The sequence below is a fragment of the Ranitomeya variabilis genome, chromosome 8, assembly GCF_051348905.1.
Source record: "Ranitomeya variabilis isolate aRanVar5 chromosome 8, aRanVar5.hap1, whole genome shotgun sequence".
NCBI classification, from domain to species: Eukaryota; Metazoa; Chordata; class Amphibia; order Anura; family Dendrobatidae; genus Ranitomeya; species Ranitomeya variabilis.
Window position 1 is genome coordinate 215,285,607 of NC_135239.1, and position 16,387 is coordinate 215,301,993.

A 16,387-nucleotide genomic window follows, 5' to 3' on the forward strand; every position below is an offset into this window, starting at 1 on the left:
GCACTGTATGCCAGATACATATTGATGCATATTTATGAAGTGCTGTTGCACACATGGTTTGTCCATTAACAGGCTGTTTTCTCCTTAGGTGATAGGGCCTCATTGGGGCTTTTCATATATATTTTTTGTGGCCACTATGCATATCAATACATCTGGTCCGGTTTTTCCCCCCCTCCACATTTTTTTCAGTGTTCCTCCTTTCCTTGTCCCTTCTCAGCACATTCCCGTATAGTTAATCTGTGACATCTATTGTCCAGCTTCATTGCCTCACTACCTATTATGCCATATACTTTCTACCTGTTTTGCTCTGTCCGGCCGGCTTGGGACAGCGCATGCGCAACGCGATCCTATCAGGAATCGCGGTGTGCGCACGCGCAGTGTACCCTATGGACGCTGCATTATGTATTGGACATGGCGCACATGGCGCTCCCTCTCCCCGCGCCTCCTGGTGCCGCTTTTGCTCCACAGCGGTATGTAATGATTATGATTTCACTTTCTATTTAAAGCAGCTTAATACACCTCTGGTTACTTCCCCTGACGAAGCTGCTGCGGCAGCGATACGCGTGGGGCCTGCTCCCACCATACCTCTGGCATAGCCCTAGGCTATTCTACTGCCTCCTCTATTCGCCACATGGATACCTAATCCTGGCTTATCACCCTGCATCATTTATGCTGCTCCTTCTCACCAGCCTGATGCATGGGTTCAATTGACCATCGACAGGTTGTATATACTTGGATGACTTTGGATATTATTACCACTCGCCCTGCACGGACGGTTTTTGCTTAGACACACCCAATTTGGTGTGTGATAGATATACCATCAGGGTTGGCCTCTAGGGTTCTCCATGTGGCTTCTCTCATATTCAATATATTCAATATATAGAGTGTTTTGGAGGTATCCATCATGTATGGACATATTTATTAGGCTTTCATTTGCCTTGGGGTATGGTGTATGTACGGATATGTATATTTTAAATGTTTTTATGTTTTTTTGAGGTGTAATAAAGGCTTAGTGATATTTATATACATATATGATCTCTATATCTGATTTTTTTGTGTGGTTGTGCATACCATATGAGTCTGCCTTTCTCTTGGCTTTCTGTTAGTTATGATGTACAGACTCGGTATTGCACCCCCTTGTGCTCATGAGCTTACATAAGACATCGGTGCGCCCCCATCTTCGCTTAACTCACAGGGGGCGCTGTCTCCATGATACTTGTTGCATTCTTCTTTATGGCCACAGGGGGCGCTGTCTCCATGATACTTGTTGCATTCTTCTTTATGGCCACAGGGGGCCGCTGTCTCCCAGGTAGTGGGGGCGTTCTTCTCTGTGACCACAGGGGGCGCTGTCTCCATGATACTTGTTGCATTCTTCTTTATGGCCACAGGGGGCCGCTGTCTCCCGGTACTGCGGGACGTTCTTATTATTGGACGCTAGAATTCGCTGTCCCCTGTAGTGCGGGCGCTCACATTAGTGGCCACTAGGCGCCGCTGTCTCCCGGTCAGTGCACACTGGTTTAGTTGCATTCTGTGTGATGTCCGCTAGGGGCCGCATCTTCTAAATATGCTAATGTCAGGTTTTGGGGGCGTGTCCGGCCGTCCCCCCTGCGGATGACTTGGTATCTCCCTGGATACGCGGCGTCCTGTTGCCTGGAGACGGCGGAGCAGGTACTGTGATTTCTGCGCCGGTTCTGTCTGCTCTTTATATGAATCTGTACCGGACCCGCAGCTGCGACACAGCACAGTCTGAAGTCAGGAGAACTACAAGTCCCAGTTCAGCCCTCCGGAGATCGCTGGGACTTGTAGTTCCTCGGCTGGCTGTGGGGCCCCTGCTGTCCTGTGTAGCAGCAGTTGTCCCTCCGGGTCCACATCCACCAGGGGGCGCTGCACAGACAGGAGCCGAGCGCGGAGCAACGATCTGCAGCCACAGGAGCAATGGTCTGCAGCAAAAAAGATGGAGGGGCGATGTTCTGCAGGGAGGGGTGATGTTCTGCAGGGAGAGGGGAGATGTTCTGCAGGGAGGGGGGCAATGTTCTGAAGGGAGGGGCGATGTTCTGCAGGAGGGGGGCGATGTTCTGCAGGGAGGGGGCGATGTTCTGCAGGGAGGGGGCGATGTTCTGCAGGGAGGGGGCGATGTTCTGCAGGGAGGGGGCGATGTTCTGCAGGGAGGGGGCGATGTTCTACAGGGAGGGGGGAGATGTTCTGCAGGGAGGGGAGTGATGTTCTGCAGGGAGGGGAGTGATGTTCTGCAGGGAGGGGGCGATGTTCTACAGGGAGGGGGGAGATGTTCTGCAGGGAGGGGAGTGATGTTCTGCAGGGAGGGGAGTGATGTTCTGCAGGGAGGGGGGAGATGTTCTGCAGGGAGGGGGCGATGTTCCGCAGGGAGGGGGGCAATGTTCTGCAGGGAGGGGAGTGATGTTCTGCAGGGAGGGGAGTGATGTTCTGCAGGGAGGGGAGTGATGTTCTGCAGGGAGGAGCGATGTTCCGCAGGGAGGGGGCGATGTTCTGCAGGGAGGGGAGTGATGTTCTGCAGGGAGGGGAGTGACGTTCTGCAGGGAGGGGGCGATGTTCTGCAGGGAGGGGGAGATGTTCTGCAGGGAGGGGGCGATGTTCCGCAGGGAGGGGGGCAATGTTCCGCAGGGAGGGGGCGATGTTCTGCAGGAGGGGGGCGATGTTCTGCAGGGTGGGGGCGATGTTCTGCAGGGAGGGGGCGACGTTCTGCAGGAGGGGGGCGATGTTCTGCAGGGAGGGGGCGATGTTCTGCAGGGAGGGGGCGATGTTCTGCAGGGAGGGGGCGATGTTCTGCAGGGAGAGGCGATGTTCTGCAGGGAGAGGCGATGTTCTGCAGGGAGGGGCGATGTTCCACGGGGGGGGCGTTCTGCAGGGAGGGGGCGATGTTCTGCAGGGAGGGGGGCGGTGTTCTGCAGGGAGGGGGGCGATGTTCTGCAGGGAGGGGGGCGATGTTCTGCAGGGAGGGGGGCGATGTTCTGCAGGGAGGGGGGCGATGTTCTGCAGGGAGGGGGGAGATGTTCTGCAGGGAGGGGGCGATGTTCTGCAGGGAGGGGGGCAATGTTCTGCAGGGAGGGGGGCAATGTTCTGCAGGGAGGGGAGTGATGTTCTGCAGGGAGGAGCGATGTTCCGCAGGGAGGGGAGTGATGTTCTGCAGGGAGGGGAGTGATGTTCCGCAGGGAGGGGGCGATGTTCTGCAGGGAGGGGAGTGATGTTCTGCAGGGAGGGGAGTGATGTTCTGCAGGGAGGGGGCGATGTTCTACAGGGAGGGGAGTGATGTTCTGCAGGGAGGGGGGCGGTGTTCTGCAGGGAGGGGGGCGGTGTTCTGCAGGGAGGGGGGCGGTGTTCTGCAGGGAGGGGGGCGGTGTTCTGCAGGGAGGGGGGCGATGTTCTGCAGGGAGGGGGGCGATGTTCTGCAGAGAGGAGTGATGTTCTGCAGGGAGGGGGGCGATGTTCTGCAGGGAGGGGGGCGATGTTCTGCAGAGAGGGGGGATGTTCTGCAGGGAGGGGGCGATGTTCTGCAGGGAGGGGGGATATTCTGCAGGGAGGGGGCGATGTTCTGCAGGGAGGGGGCAATGTTTTGCAGGGAGGGGTGATGTTTTGCAGGGAGGGGTGATGTTCTGCAGGGAGGGGTGATGTTCTGCAGGGAGGGGTGATGTTCTGCAGGGAGGGGGGCGATGTTCTGCAGGGAGGGGGGAGATGTTCTGCAGGGAGGGGGCGATGTTCTGCAGGGAGGGGTGATGTTCCGCGGCAGGGCGTTCTGCAGAGAGGGGGGATGTTCTGCAGGGGGGGGGCGATGTTCTGCAGGGAGGGGTGATGTTCTGCAGGGAGGGGGGCGATGTTCTGCAGGGAGGGGGGATGTTTTGCAGGGAGGGGTGATGTTCTGCAGTGAGGGGGGATGTTCTGCAGGGAGGGGTGATGTTCTGCAGGGAGGGGGGCGATGTTCTGCAGGGAGGGGGGATGTTCTGCAGCTGTCGCGGTCCTGTAGAGTTATCGGACATGTTTGTCTTCTCTGTTGGGCGCAGATGGAGCAGATAACGGCAGACGACCCCCATCCTCCGCGGAGTCCCATCCACACTGGGAGATCCCCGCATCCGCAGTCGCTTGTGCCGGTGTCGCCCGCGCGGATCAGCGCCGTCCTCCCGCGGAAATATCCTGTGATCAGACAGCGAGGCTTCTACTCGGATATTCTGACCTATAGCGCCGCCCCTCTGGTGAAAGTGAGTGCAGGCGTCACATGACCGGCAGCCGCGTGTTATACTGCATGTGTCCGCGGCCGCAGAGCGCTCTGTCCCCGCCGTTCTCCAGCGTCTCCTGGTGCTGCAGCTTCAGCCGCCATTTCCATTATATTGCAGGATGTCAGCGCCGGACCAAGCGTCCAACCGGATCTCCTGAGACAAGTGGACGAGGAGCGCAACACCCCGAAAGGTGAGCGGAGGATACAATGTAACAACCACAGGAAGGTAGACCACGGCAACCAGATCCAATAGTCACAATAGGAGATGTCACAGCTCACCTCCTCCTCCTCCTCAACACCCTCCCATAGAAGTGAATGGTCCCCACAATACAGTCTGATGTTACTTACATATTACAGTGTCACCCGGGCTCAGTACATGGGGTGTCTCGCCTGTTACCTGGGCTCAGTACATGGGGTGTCGCTCCTGTCACCCAGACTCAGTACATGGGGTGTCTCGCCTGTTACCTGGGCTCAGTACATGGGGTGTCGCTCCTGTCACCTGGACTCAGTACATGGGGTGTCTCACCTGTCACCCGGGCTCAGTACATGGGGTGTCGCGCCTGTTACCTGGGCTCAGTACATGGGGTGTCTCGCCTGTTACCTGGGCTCAGTACATGGGGTGTCTCGCCTGTCACCCGGGCTCAGTACATGGGGTGTCTCGCCTGTCACCCGGGCTCAGTACATGGGGTGTCGCGCCTGTTACCTGGGCTCAGTACATGGGGTGTCTCGCCTGTTACCTGGGCTCAGTACATGGGGTGTCTCGCCTGTCACCCGGGCTCAGTACATGGGGTGTCTCGCCTGTCACCCGGGCTCAGTACATGGGGTGTCGCGCCTGTTACCTGGGCTCAGTACATGGGGTGTCTCACCTGTCACCCGGGCTCAGTACATGGGGTGTCTCGCCTGTTACCTGGGCTCAGTACATGGGGTGTCTCGCCTGTTACCTGGGCTCAGTACATGGGGTGTCTCACCTGTTACCTGGGCTCAGTACATGGGGTGTCTCGCCTGTCACCCGGGCTCAGTACATGGGGTGTCTCGCCTGTCACCCGGGCTCAGTACATGGGGTGTCGCGCCTGTTACCTGGGCTCAGTACATGGGGTGTCTCGCCTGTTACCTGGGCTCAGTACATGGGGTGTCTCACCTGTTACCTGGGCTCAGTACATGGGGTGTCTCGCCTGTCACCCGGGCTCAGTACATGGGGTGTCTCGCCTGTCACCCGGGCTCAGTACATGGGGTGTCGCGCCTGTTACCTGGGCTCAGTACATGGGGTGTCGCGCCTGTTACCCGGGCTCAGTACATGGGGTGTCTCGCCTGTTACCTGGGCTCAGTATATGGGGTGTCGCTCCTGTCACCTGGGCTCAGTACATGGGGTGTCGCGCCTGTCACCCGGGCTCAGTACATGGGGTGTTGCTCCTGTCACCTGGGCTCAGTACATGGGGTGTCTCGCCTGTCACCTGGGCTCAGTACATGGGGTGTCGCGCCTGTCACCCGGGCTCAGTACATGGGGTGTTGCTCCTGTCACCTGGGCTCAGTACATGGGGTGTCGCGCCTGTCACCTGGGCTCAGTACATGGGGTGTCTCGCCTGTCACCTGGGCTCAGTACATGGGGTGTCTCGCCTGTCACCTGGGCTCAGTACATGGGGTGTCTCGCCTGTCACCCTTGCTCAGTACATGGGGTGTCGCGCCTGTTACCCGGGCTCAGTACATGGGGTGTCTCGCCTGTTACCTGGGCTCAGTATATGGGGTGTCGCTCCTGTCACCTGGGCTCAGTACATGGGGTGTCGCGCCTGTCACCCGGGCTCAGTACATGGGGTGTCGCGCCTGTCACCTGGGCTCAGTACATGGGGTGTCGCGCCTGTCACCTGGGCTCAGTACATGGGGTGTCTCGCCTGTCACCTGGGCTCAGTACATGGGGTGTCTCGCCTGTCACCCTTGCTCAGTACATGGGGTGTCGCGCCTGTCACCCAGGCTCAGTACATGGGGTGTCGCTCCTGTTACCCGGGCTCAGTACATGGGGTGTCTCGCCTGTTACCCGGGCTCAGTACATGGGGTGTCTCGCCTGTTACCCGGGCTCAGTACATGGGGTGTCTCGCCTGTTACCCGGGCTCAGTACATGGGGTGTCTCGCCTGTTACCCGGGCTCAGTACATGGGGTGTCTCGCCTCTCACCCGGGCTCAGTACATGGGGTGTCTTGCCTGTTACCCGGGCTCAGTACATGGGGTGTCGCGCCTGTCGCCCGGGCTCAGTACATGGGGTGTCGCGCCTGTCACCCAGGCTCAGTACATGGGGTGTCGCTCCTGTTACCCGGGCTCAGTACATGGGGTGTCTCGCCTGTTACCCGGGCTCAGTACATGGGGTGTCTCACCTGTTACCCGGGCTCAGTACATGGGGTGTCGCACCTGTTACCCGGGCTCAGTACATGTGGTGTCGCGCCTGTCACCTGGGCTCAGTACATGGGGTGTCGCGCCTGTCACCTGGACTCAGTACATGGGGTGTCTCGCCTGTCACCCGGGCTCAGTACATGGGGTGTCGCGCCTGTCACCCGGACTCAATACATGGGGTGTCTCGCCTGTCACCCGGGCTCAGTACATGGGGTGTCGCGCCTGTCACCTAGGCTCAGTACATGGGGTGTCGCTCCTGTCACCCGGGCTCAGTACATGGGGTGTCTCGCCTGTCACCTGGGCTCAGTACATGGGGTGTCGCTCCTGTCACCCGGGCTCAGTACATGGGGTGTCTCGCCTGTCACCCGGGCTCAGTACATGGGGTGTCGCACCTGTTACCCGGGCTCAGTACATGGGGTGTCGCTCCTGTTACCCGGGCTCAGTACATGGGGTGTCTCGCCTGTTACCCGGGCTCAGTACATGTGGTGTCTCGCCTGTTACCCGGGCTCAGTACATGGGGTGTCTCGCCTGTCACCCGGGCTCAGTACATGGGGTGTCGCGCCTGTTACCCGGGCTCAGTACATGGGGTGTCGCGCCTGTTACCCGGGCTCAGTACATGGGGTGTCGCACCTGTCACCCGGGCTCAGTATATGGGGTGTCGCACCTGTCACCTGGGCTCAGTATATGGGGTGTCACGCCCGTCTCGTCAGTTCCCGGCACCGCTTTCCGCAGCCTTTGTCTCCACATGATATTGTTGTGTTGCCTCCTCTGCAGTCAGCAGCTTTGTGGCCCCGTCTGATTTCGGGCCCCTCCTGGACAAGCAGGTCTGCGGTCCCACAACAAAGGTGCTGGTGAAGTCCGACTTCTCCAAGAGAGGCTATGAGCCAAAAGTCCAGCTGCCCTTCACCGTGCCCCCCGGACAGTGCCCCCGGAAGATCGAGCTGGAGAGGTGATGACTTTGCACATAGTGACCTCACACAGCTGAGGATTTGTTACAATTGTATCCAGCCCAGATGATACTCTCACTTGGGTTGATACTTTGTTACAGTGCATCAGTGCAGATAACGTGTCAGTCTGGAGTCCAGGCTGTTTTAGTAGTGTCTTCACTGGATGCAATTGTAACATACCCTCAGCTGTGAGAAGTTTAGCATTGCTCTTAGGGGTTTATCCACAATGTATTATAACCCCCACTAATCTCTGCCCCCAGGAGACGACGGGAGTTCCTCAACCTGGACATATCTCAGCTCCTCACAAATGAAGGTGTAGACTCCAATCTGCTGCTGCCCCGGAGCGACGGCCCCCCGCACAGCCGGAATCACAGCGGGCAGCTCCTCCCGACATATCTACCCCTGGAGGTAACTTACAGGGCCACAGTAATGGCCGCCATCACCAAACAAGCTGCCGACAGGAGACGTAACATACCCTGAGGCCGAACATAGTCACAACTGGCAGTTACAGGGCGGAACAACAGCAGGAGGCGAAAACTGCAGCGGAGAGTGCGGATTACAGGTGTGAAATTCTGTCTGCAGGTGTTTGATAATGAAGAGTTTGATATTCGGACCCCGGCTGATTGGCTGAGTCTGGGGTATGACCAGGGGTCAGATGTGCGAAAACCGGTGCCAGGGCAAGCGCTTCTCCCTGTGGATGATGTCCTGGGCCACAGTAAGTACTGACCCTGACTTACCTCCTGTATTATACCCCAGAGCTGCACTCACTATTCTGCTGGTGCAGTCACTGTGTACATACATTACATTACTGATCCTGAGTTACATCCTGTATTATACTCCAGAGCTGCACTCACTATTCTGCTGGTGCAGTCACTGTGTACATACATTACATTACTGATCCTGAGTTACATCCTGTATTATACTCCAGAGCTGCACTCACTATTCTGCTGGTGCAGTCACTGTGTACATACATTACATTACTGATCCTGACTTACCTCCTGTATTATACTCCAGAGCTGCACTCACTATTCTGCTGGTGCAGTCACTGTGTACATACATTACATTACTGATCCTGAGTTACCTCCTGTATTATACCCCAGAGCTGCACTCACTATTCTGCTGGTGCAGTCACTGTGTACATACATTACATTACTGATCCTGAGTTACATCCTGTAGATCTTTTATTATAAAAATGAAAAACATAACAACAATAATAGCAGAAAACATAACAAAAATATTAGCCAGAAAATAATCAGTATACTGAACACTGGTCCAGCCGCTCATTCTCTCCTCCCACACATATTATACAGTATATACAGAACAATAACTTCAGGTCCGGTCACCAAACAAAATAATAATAACAAATAAAATAAACAATGGAAAACAAAGACTATATACAGGAATTTTTTTTTTTTTTTTTTTTTTTTTTTTTTAGTTTTAAATAAAATAACTACAAATTAAACAAATATATACAATACTACAAGCTATCCTCCATTCCCAACCCCCCGCACTGACCTGAGAGCTGGTCCTGCGTCTCATGCCTCAGTCCATGTCCAACGTCCATAGGCCAGATCAGGCAGTGCCAGTTTTTTCCCCAAACAACCCGGTGTCCCATAGTCCCACAAGATAATCCCACCTCCCCCCTTTTCCCACCACCCAACCTAACACCTACACCCAAATCTATATCCCCATATACAATATATACATTATATACAGCAGCACACACCACAATAATCACAACTCACGAAGCCCAAGTTCGGCGCCTGCAGCCCTACATCACTGTATAATGATCAAACAAAACAAAAATCTACAGTGTCAGCAGCAGCCCACCACCAGGAAAGGAGATGACCAGACTAGGGCACACTAAAAGAAAAGCCCCTCCAGAGGAGCGCGGCCCTCCGTGCGCCCAGTCTCCCATACTCCAGAGAGCGCACCTTCACCAGGTCACCGAGTATGGTCCTAAACACATCGTCCACTGGGAGGATTTTTTGTTGCGTCGATACTAAGCACCGTGCGTTCCACGTGTGATACCTAACCACTGCGCTAACTAGAAATAAGGTGCAGCGGTCCCGACCACCCAGGTCTCCGAATGCTCCATAGGCCCATTCCGCATAGGAGAGACCGGCCAGCCGAGACCAGCCAATGAAGGCGCCCACCCTGTTGTACACCTCTGTGTTGAAGGGACAATGAAGCAGGAAGTGGTCCATGCTTTCCAGCAAGGTACCACAATGCTCCCGAGGACAATTCCTGTCCTCAGAGCTCCTACACTTCAGATTGTCCCTCACACACAGTTTCCCATGGAAGCAGCGCCAAGCCAAGTCCCAAAACTTCGAGGGGATCCTGATAGAATTCAAAAGATGCAAACCCACCCCAAGATCCCGACTTGGGCAGTCCCTGAGCGCCAGAGGCCTCTGGAAATGGGTCAACAGAACCCTACTGTCAAGTAGTTTCCTTGGCAGAGTCCTGATCTCCCACATTCCCAGACCCCACCGACGAATTACCTTCAGAACCAAGGTAGCGTAAGCCGGAAGATGTCCATGCGGTGTGCGAAGATCCTTCACTTGCCCTCCTGTCTCCCATTCCTGGAAGAAAGGCTGAAACCATCCCCTACAGGAGAATACCCACGGAGGAGCCCTCTCTTTCCAGAGGTTTGCGATATTGATCTTAATGAAGGTATCCACAAGGAATACCACAGGGTTGACCATACCCAACCCTCCTAGTCTCCTCGTACGGTAAGTAACCTCCCTCTTGACCAGGTTCAGTCTATTCCCCCATAACAGTTGGAAGAACACACTGTAGACCCGAGTCCAGAGAGATTCCGGCAAGATGCACACACTGCCCAGATAAATCAGTAAAGGGAGCAGGTAAGTTTTGCTCAGGTTTACCCTTTCCCTTAGGGTCAAAGACCAACCCTTCCATTGGTTCACCTTCTGAGTGGCGATCTCTAGCCTGCTGTCCCAATTTTGTTTGGGGTAATCCCCCTGGCCAAATTCGATGCCAAGGACTTTTGCAGAGACTTTGGGTCCTGGAAGGGTGTCCGGGAGCTCAAAACCAGGATCTCCTCCTCCCAGCCAGAGACTCTCACACTTATCCCGGTTGATCTTGGACCCGGATGCCTCCGAGTAGCGATCTACCTCTGACATCAGCCACCCTGCCTCCTCGTGAGAGGAAGCAAACACAGTGACATCATCGGCATACGCCACCACCCTCAGAGTGGCTTCCGGTGCTGCCTGATCCATCCCGATCCCGGCCAACGGTCCACGCTCCACCCTCCTAAGAAGAGGGTCAATCGCAAACACGTACAGCAGCGGGCTCAAGGGACAACCCTGGCGAACACCGGACCCAACCTCAAAAGAGCTACCAATCCAACCATTCACAAGCGGGAAACTCTCTGCCCCACTGTACAAGGTCTTAAGCCAATCAACAAACCCCCCCGGCAGGCCATATCTCAGAAGGACGGACCAGAGGTACTCGTGATTAACCCGATCAAACGCTTTTGCCTGGTCCAGTGACAGCATGTACCCCTTCCAGTGACCAGCCCTACCCTGTTCCACTGCCTCCCGGACACAGAGCACAGCACTGAATGTGCTGCGGCCTGGAACAGAGCAATGCTGGGCCCCCGAAAGGAGTCGGGGTGCAAATTTCACCAGCCGATTAAACAGCACCTTTGCTAGAACCTTCCTGTCTGCATTGAGAAGCGCTATGGGACGCCAATTCTCAATGCAAGACGGGTCCTTACCCTTTGACAAGATGATCAGAGCAGACCTCCTCATTGACTTCGGCAGAGTGCCCGAGGAAAGACACTCATTGAATACCTCTGTCAAGAGGGGAACCAAAACGTCCTTAAAGGTCTTATAGAATTCAGATGTTAAGCCATCTGGACCAGGCGATTTTTTGGGGGGCAAGCCCTTCAATCGCCAACTGAACTTCCTCTTCCCTGATCATTTCTGTCAAAACGTCAAGAGAGGGGTCTACCCCTGGTTCGGGGACAGCTTCTGCCAGGAAACCCGACATCTCATCCCAATCAAGATCCCTCTTCCCCAAGAGGTGCGAGTAGAAGGATCTGACAACCTCCAGGATCCCTGATCTGGATCGCCTCAGGGACCCTGTAGTGTCGACCAGTCCTGTAACCACTTTACTATTCACTGACATCTTGCAGTTTCTGTAAGGGTCGGGCGAGCGGTACTTCCCGTAATCCCTCTCAAAAACCAAAGATGTGTGTCTATCGTACTGACACCTCATAAGCAAAGATTTCACTCTGGAGATCTCCTTGCGGCTACCTCCAGTTGAGACAAGATGCTCGAGTTTCCTCCTCAGACCCTGATACAGGCGGTACCTGCTCAGACTCCTGAGGCTCGAGAGCTGGCGGAAGAATCTCGCCACCCTTTCCTTGAACATCTCCCACCACTCTGACCTACTACTACAAAGATCCAGTAAGGGTACCTGGCTCTGAAGAAAATCCTCAAAGGACTGTCTTATCTCCGCTTCTTCCAAGAGAGACGAATTGAGCCTCCAAAAGCCTCTTCCCATCCGGAGGGTCTCTGTAACATTCAGAGAAAACAAAATTAAACAGTGGTCGGAGAACTCCACCTCAACAACAGACACTGCTGAAGAGACAGCTTCCTCCTTTAAATAAAACCTATCTATTCTGGACCTACAGTTACCTCTATGATAGGTGAACCCCTCGTGGCCTGGGGTGTGCCGAATGTGGACATCCACCAGGCGAGCCTCACTAGCTATACTATTAAGGGCGACGCTATCATAAGTCAGCTTGTCTCTGGAACCTCCTCTATCTCGGGGCCTCGTGACAGCATTGAAGTCCCCTCCAAAGACAACCTGCCGACTTGTAAAAAGGTAGGGCTTGATCCTCATAAAGAGACACTTCCGGTCCCACTTAGATTGGGGACCATAGATGTTAATGAGCCGGAGCTCTTGTCCCTTCATGAGGACATCTAAGATCAGGCACCTCCCCATTTCTAACTCAATAACCCGTCGGCATTCCACCGGTGCGGTAAAAAGGACCGCCACTCCGCTATACGGCTCGGCCGCAAGAGACCAATAGGAGGGCCCGAGTCTCCACTCCCTCTTAGCTTTAAACACATCTGCCATGTTTGGCAGCCTGGTCTCTTGCAAAAAGAAAATGTCAGCTTCAACCCGGCTGAGAAAATCAAAGGCCGCAAATCTAGCTGTATTTGACTTTATGCTGGCGACATTAATGGACGCCAGCGTCAACGGAGTGGGTTCCGCCATCATTGGTGATTGAGTTAGATGGCTTTCTTTTTCCCACTCCCCTTATCCTCTGCCTCAGAGGAGGAATCCTTCCCCCTCTTTAATGACATGGAGGTATCCATTTCCACGCGTTTTTTATTTTTTCGTCCTCGTCTCCAGACTCTGGGCCAGTCCCTCCCTCCAAGGATCTTACGTTCCCAGAAGGAGGAGACTCGGCGCCCCCTGTGAGCCCCGCCGAAGCCAGAACCTCACCCTCAGCTTCCTCCTCAGAGGAAGAGATGTTTTCAAGGGCTTGGAACCGGTTAGAAAGACCAACCAGAGGGGAGTCGGTTTTTCCTTCCTTAGGTACCTTGGTCAGAGTGAGAGAAGATTTTTTTATCTCCCTTCTTTCTCTTCTTTTTGGTGCCGAGCTTACGCTTGTCCTCTAGCCACTGCCTATTATCCTCATCCATACTTTCATAATGGGAGGACTCTGAGGCAGTGGCATTCTCCTCCCTGTGGATCCTCCTGACCTCCTCATCCAACTCATCATCCCTTGGGGCCTCAGCAGCAAGACTGGCATCCAGGACAGGGGCCGCCCCAGTAGCCCGAGGCTCGCCCAGCTCCCTATCCTGTCTGCGCTTGTCTAGACGCCTTAGCTGGGCAGGCGTCTTTTTATTGCTTTTCTTCCTTGGCCCCTCAGCTCCCTCACCCTTGCTAGTCCCTTCCCCAGCAGAATCAGCCTCACGGCTTTCTCCCACCGGGGTCACGACTGCGTTAGCGAAGGAGCGAGGACAACGGCTGAATGGGTGACCTAACTCACCACACAGGTGGCACCTAATCTCCACACAAGATGCAGCAAGATGGGCGACATCCCCACACAATGCACACTTCTGCACAGTGCAGTTTGCGCTGAAGTGTGTGGGGTCGCCGCACTTGTGACAGAGCTTCGGTTGCCCCTGGTAGAAGACCAGGATACGATCCCTACCCAGGAAGGCAGATGATGGTATGTGGGCAACCGTACCACCTGAAAGTTTAAGTTTTACCATAAACGTCCAGGCCCCTGACCAGATACCAAACTCGTCACGGTTTTTCTTTGGCATCTCCACTACCTCTCCATACCGGCCAAGCCACGTCATGATGTCATAACAAGAAAGCGACTCGTTACATGTCATCACGGTCACTTTCTTGACTTGATTTTGGCGAGACACCGCCTGAACGGCAAAGTCTCGCCAGCCGGGCTCATTTTTTGCCAACTCATAGTTCGACCAGAAAAGTTCAAGCCCCTCCGGCCGAACAAAGCTGACATCAAACTCAGGTGTGGAATAGGGATGTATCAAGGCGTAGATGTCAATCGCCTTGAAGCCCATCCTCAGCAGGAGCTCCACAACCTTCGACCTTGGAGGACACGCATCACTGCCCCTCCACCGAAGACGGACCACATTCCTACGCACACTACCCGGCCCGGCTGTTGGGAGGGACCACACTGTATCCCCCCCTCTTTGCTCTCGGAAGGCCCCGAGGCCATGCCTCTCTATCCAGAAGGATAGATCAACCTCTCGACCCTCTACCATTAGTGATCTCTCTCCCTTCTTTAGAGCCTCCAGGAGACGCCGTTGCAACATGCCGTCCCCAGAGCACAGAGACGAGGAGGACGCCCTATTTCCCCCGGAGGTGACAGCGGCATAACTCCTGACAGGTGCTGCCACCACCGGGGGGGCAACCGGACCAGTGACCACATCCACACCAACAGCATCACCATTACCCACCTCCATAACCTCCTCACCCTCCACCAAACCAGCAACCACACCACTAGACAGAGTTTTCCTCATCCATACCCACCACCACATTCACTCCTGCTGGACCAGTGACAACAGGGGGTGACATTTTGGCCTCCGCATCATCAGGCACAAGGGGCCGAGTCTCCTCCACAGAACTGGAGGTGACCTCACCCCTGGTTTTATGTGTGCCCTCCGCATCATCAGTTGATATTTTCCGCTGCTTCATGGTTGCTACCAGGCGCCGCTGATCTTTCGCTGTTGTGAGGCACCGCTGGTCCTTAGCATCAGGATCTTGTTGACCAGCGGCGCCAACACAGAACAGGACTTTGGTGGGAGGACCGGAACGCCCAGCCCCGGTAACCCCCTCACACTGCCGCCGCTTCTCAACTAAGTGATCAGCGGCAACAGCATTCAGGGGCACCGAGGCTACCGGAGCTGCCCCTGACACCGGGCTGCTCCCCCCTCCCACTGGGGAGCGCACCACAGTATCGTGGCCTGATTTTTCGCCCGCCGCCGGGCCGCCCTCACTGTCCAGCCTCTCGGCTGATGCACCTACTGCTACGTCCCCGCTACTACAAGCAGAAACGGAGCTCTGCGCCTCACTACATTGCTTTGTAGTCTCCCCGCGCCTTTGCACCGGATCCACAGCAGAACCCGGGCTGGGCTGGGCAACGGGGCTTATACAGCGAGCTGACCCTGCAGCCGACTCAGGGGGTACAGGGAGGGGGGCATACACATAGCTTACCGCTTCCTGCAGCTTAGGTTTGATCTTCTTCACCTTTTTTTTCCGGCCCCCAGGTGCCTCCTCTGGCAAATCATCACCAAGATGGAAGTTCTGAAGGCACACTGGGGACTCCAGGAGCTTGATCTCGGCCATTAGTGCCCCTCCCTGGCCGATGTCACTGTCCTCCCCAGAGCCAGCAGAACTGCGACGAGATGTCATTGTCGCCTGTCCAGCAGGGAGCTCGCTGCACGTGGCCTGTGAGTGACTAAGCAGGCTGCCAGGTGGGGCTTTCTGCTGGTCATCATCCTCCTCCTCATCATCATCATCATCCACCTGGCACTCAGGCTGCAGCCCCATCTGCCTTTGCTCTCTGTTATCAGCCATTTCTCTGAATCGATCTTCATTGATAAGTTTTTCCTTAAATGGTCCACTTTTTTCTCTGATGAAAGCTTTTCTGACTTCAAGCTCATTGATGTCATCCTTCAGTCTCCTTACCTCTGCCTGGAGCTGATTCTTCCTCGGTTTGGAGGAACCTGCAGCTTTGTTGCTTGTGCAGCGCAGCTCCTCTCGGAGCCTCGTGATGGTCTTGCTTGCCTCTTCATACTCACGAAGGTGGCTCATGACCCGGGAGGCATAGGTGGACACAGACTCCCGGGGGCTCTGCAGCGCCCAACCTTCTTCAGTGAGGTCGGCTTCACCTCCGTGAGCACTCAGCTTTCCTCCAGAAGGACCGCCATCTTGCACACTAGCAGGCTTCTCCTCCATGGAAGCCTTGCGGCTTCTCTGGGTCTCTGCAGACCTGGGGGGAGTAGGAGCCACATTGCTGCGACTCCTGGTGGAGCGTCTCACCCCCGAATCCTCTGATGTGCAGGCTGGTTGCTGGTTCTTTCTGCCCCCCGCCAGCCTGGTCCGGGAAGCAGAAGCCTGGGACTTGACTCCTTCACTCATCCCAGGAAACCCACTCCCTCCCTGGGTAAGAGAGAGAGCAGGTCCCCGGGTGGAGAGGTGGTGGTTCTCAGGAGCTCAGGAGCACACAGCAGGTTCAGCAGCGACCGCACCCACAATCAGCACAGTGAGCAGCAGCTGAGCAGAGCTGCACCCAC

At 55.5% G+C, this 16,387-nt stretch overlaps 1 protein-coding gene across 2 annotated transcripts in view; it reads left to right on the forward strand.

The window, feature by feature from the left end:
• The first annotated feature begins 1,409 nt into the window (after nt 1–1,409).
• The window catches only part of DNAH1 (dynein axonemal heavy chain 1), a 64,693-nt gene continuing 49,715 nt past the window's right edge, over nt 1,410–16,387 (forward strand). For both annotated transcript variants that reach the window (XM_077276967.1, XM_077276968.1), the window contains exons 1-6: nt 1,410–1,668; nt 4,035–4,229; nt 4,365–4,437; nt 7,399–7,573; nt 7,832–7,979; nt 8,154–8,286. In XM_077276967.1, coding sequence (XP_077133082.1) covers nt 1,612–1,668; nt 4,035–4,229; nt 4,365–4,437; nt 7,399–7,573; nt 7,832–7,979; nt 8,154–8,286 — 781 coding nt within the window. In that variant the 5' untranslated portion in view covers nt 1,410–1,611. The remainder of the gene's footprint in view (nt 1,669–4,034; nt 4,230–4,364; nt 4,438–7,398; nt 7,574–7,831; nt 7,980–8,153; nt 8,287–16,387) is intronic.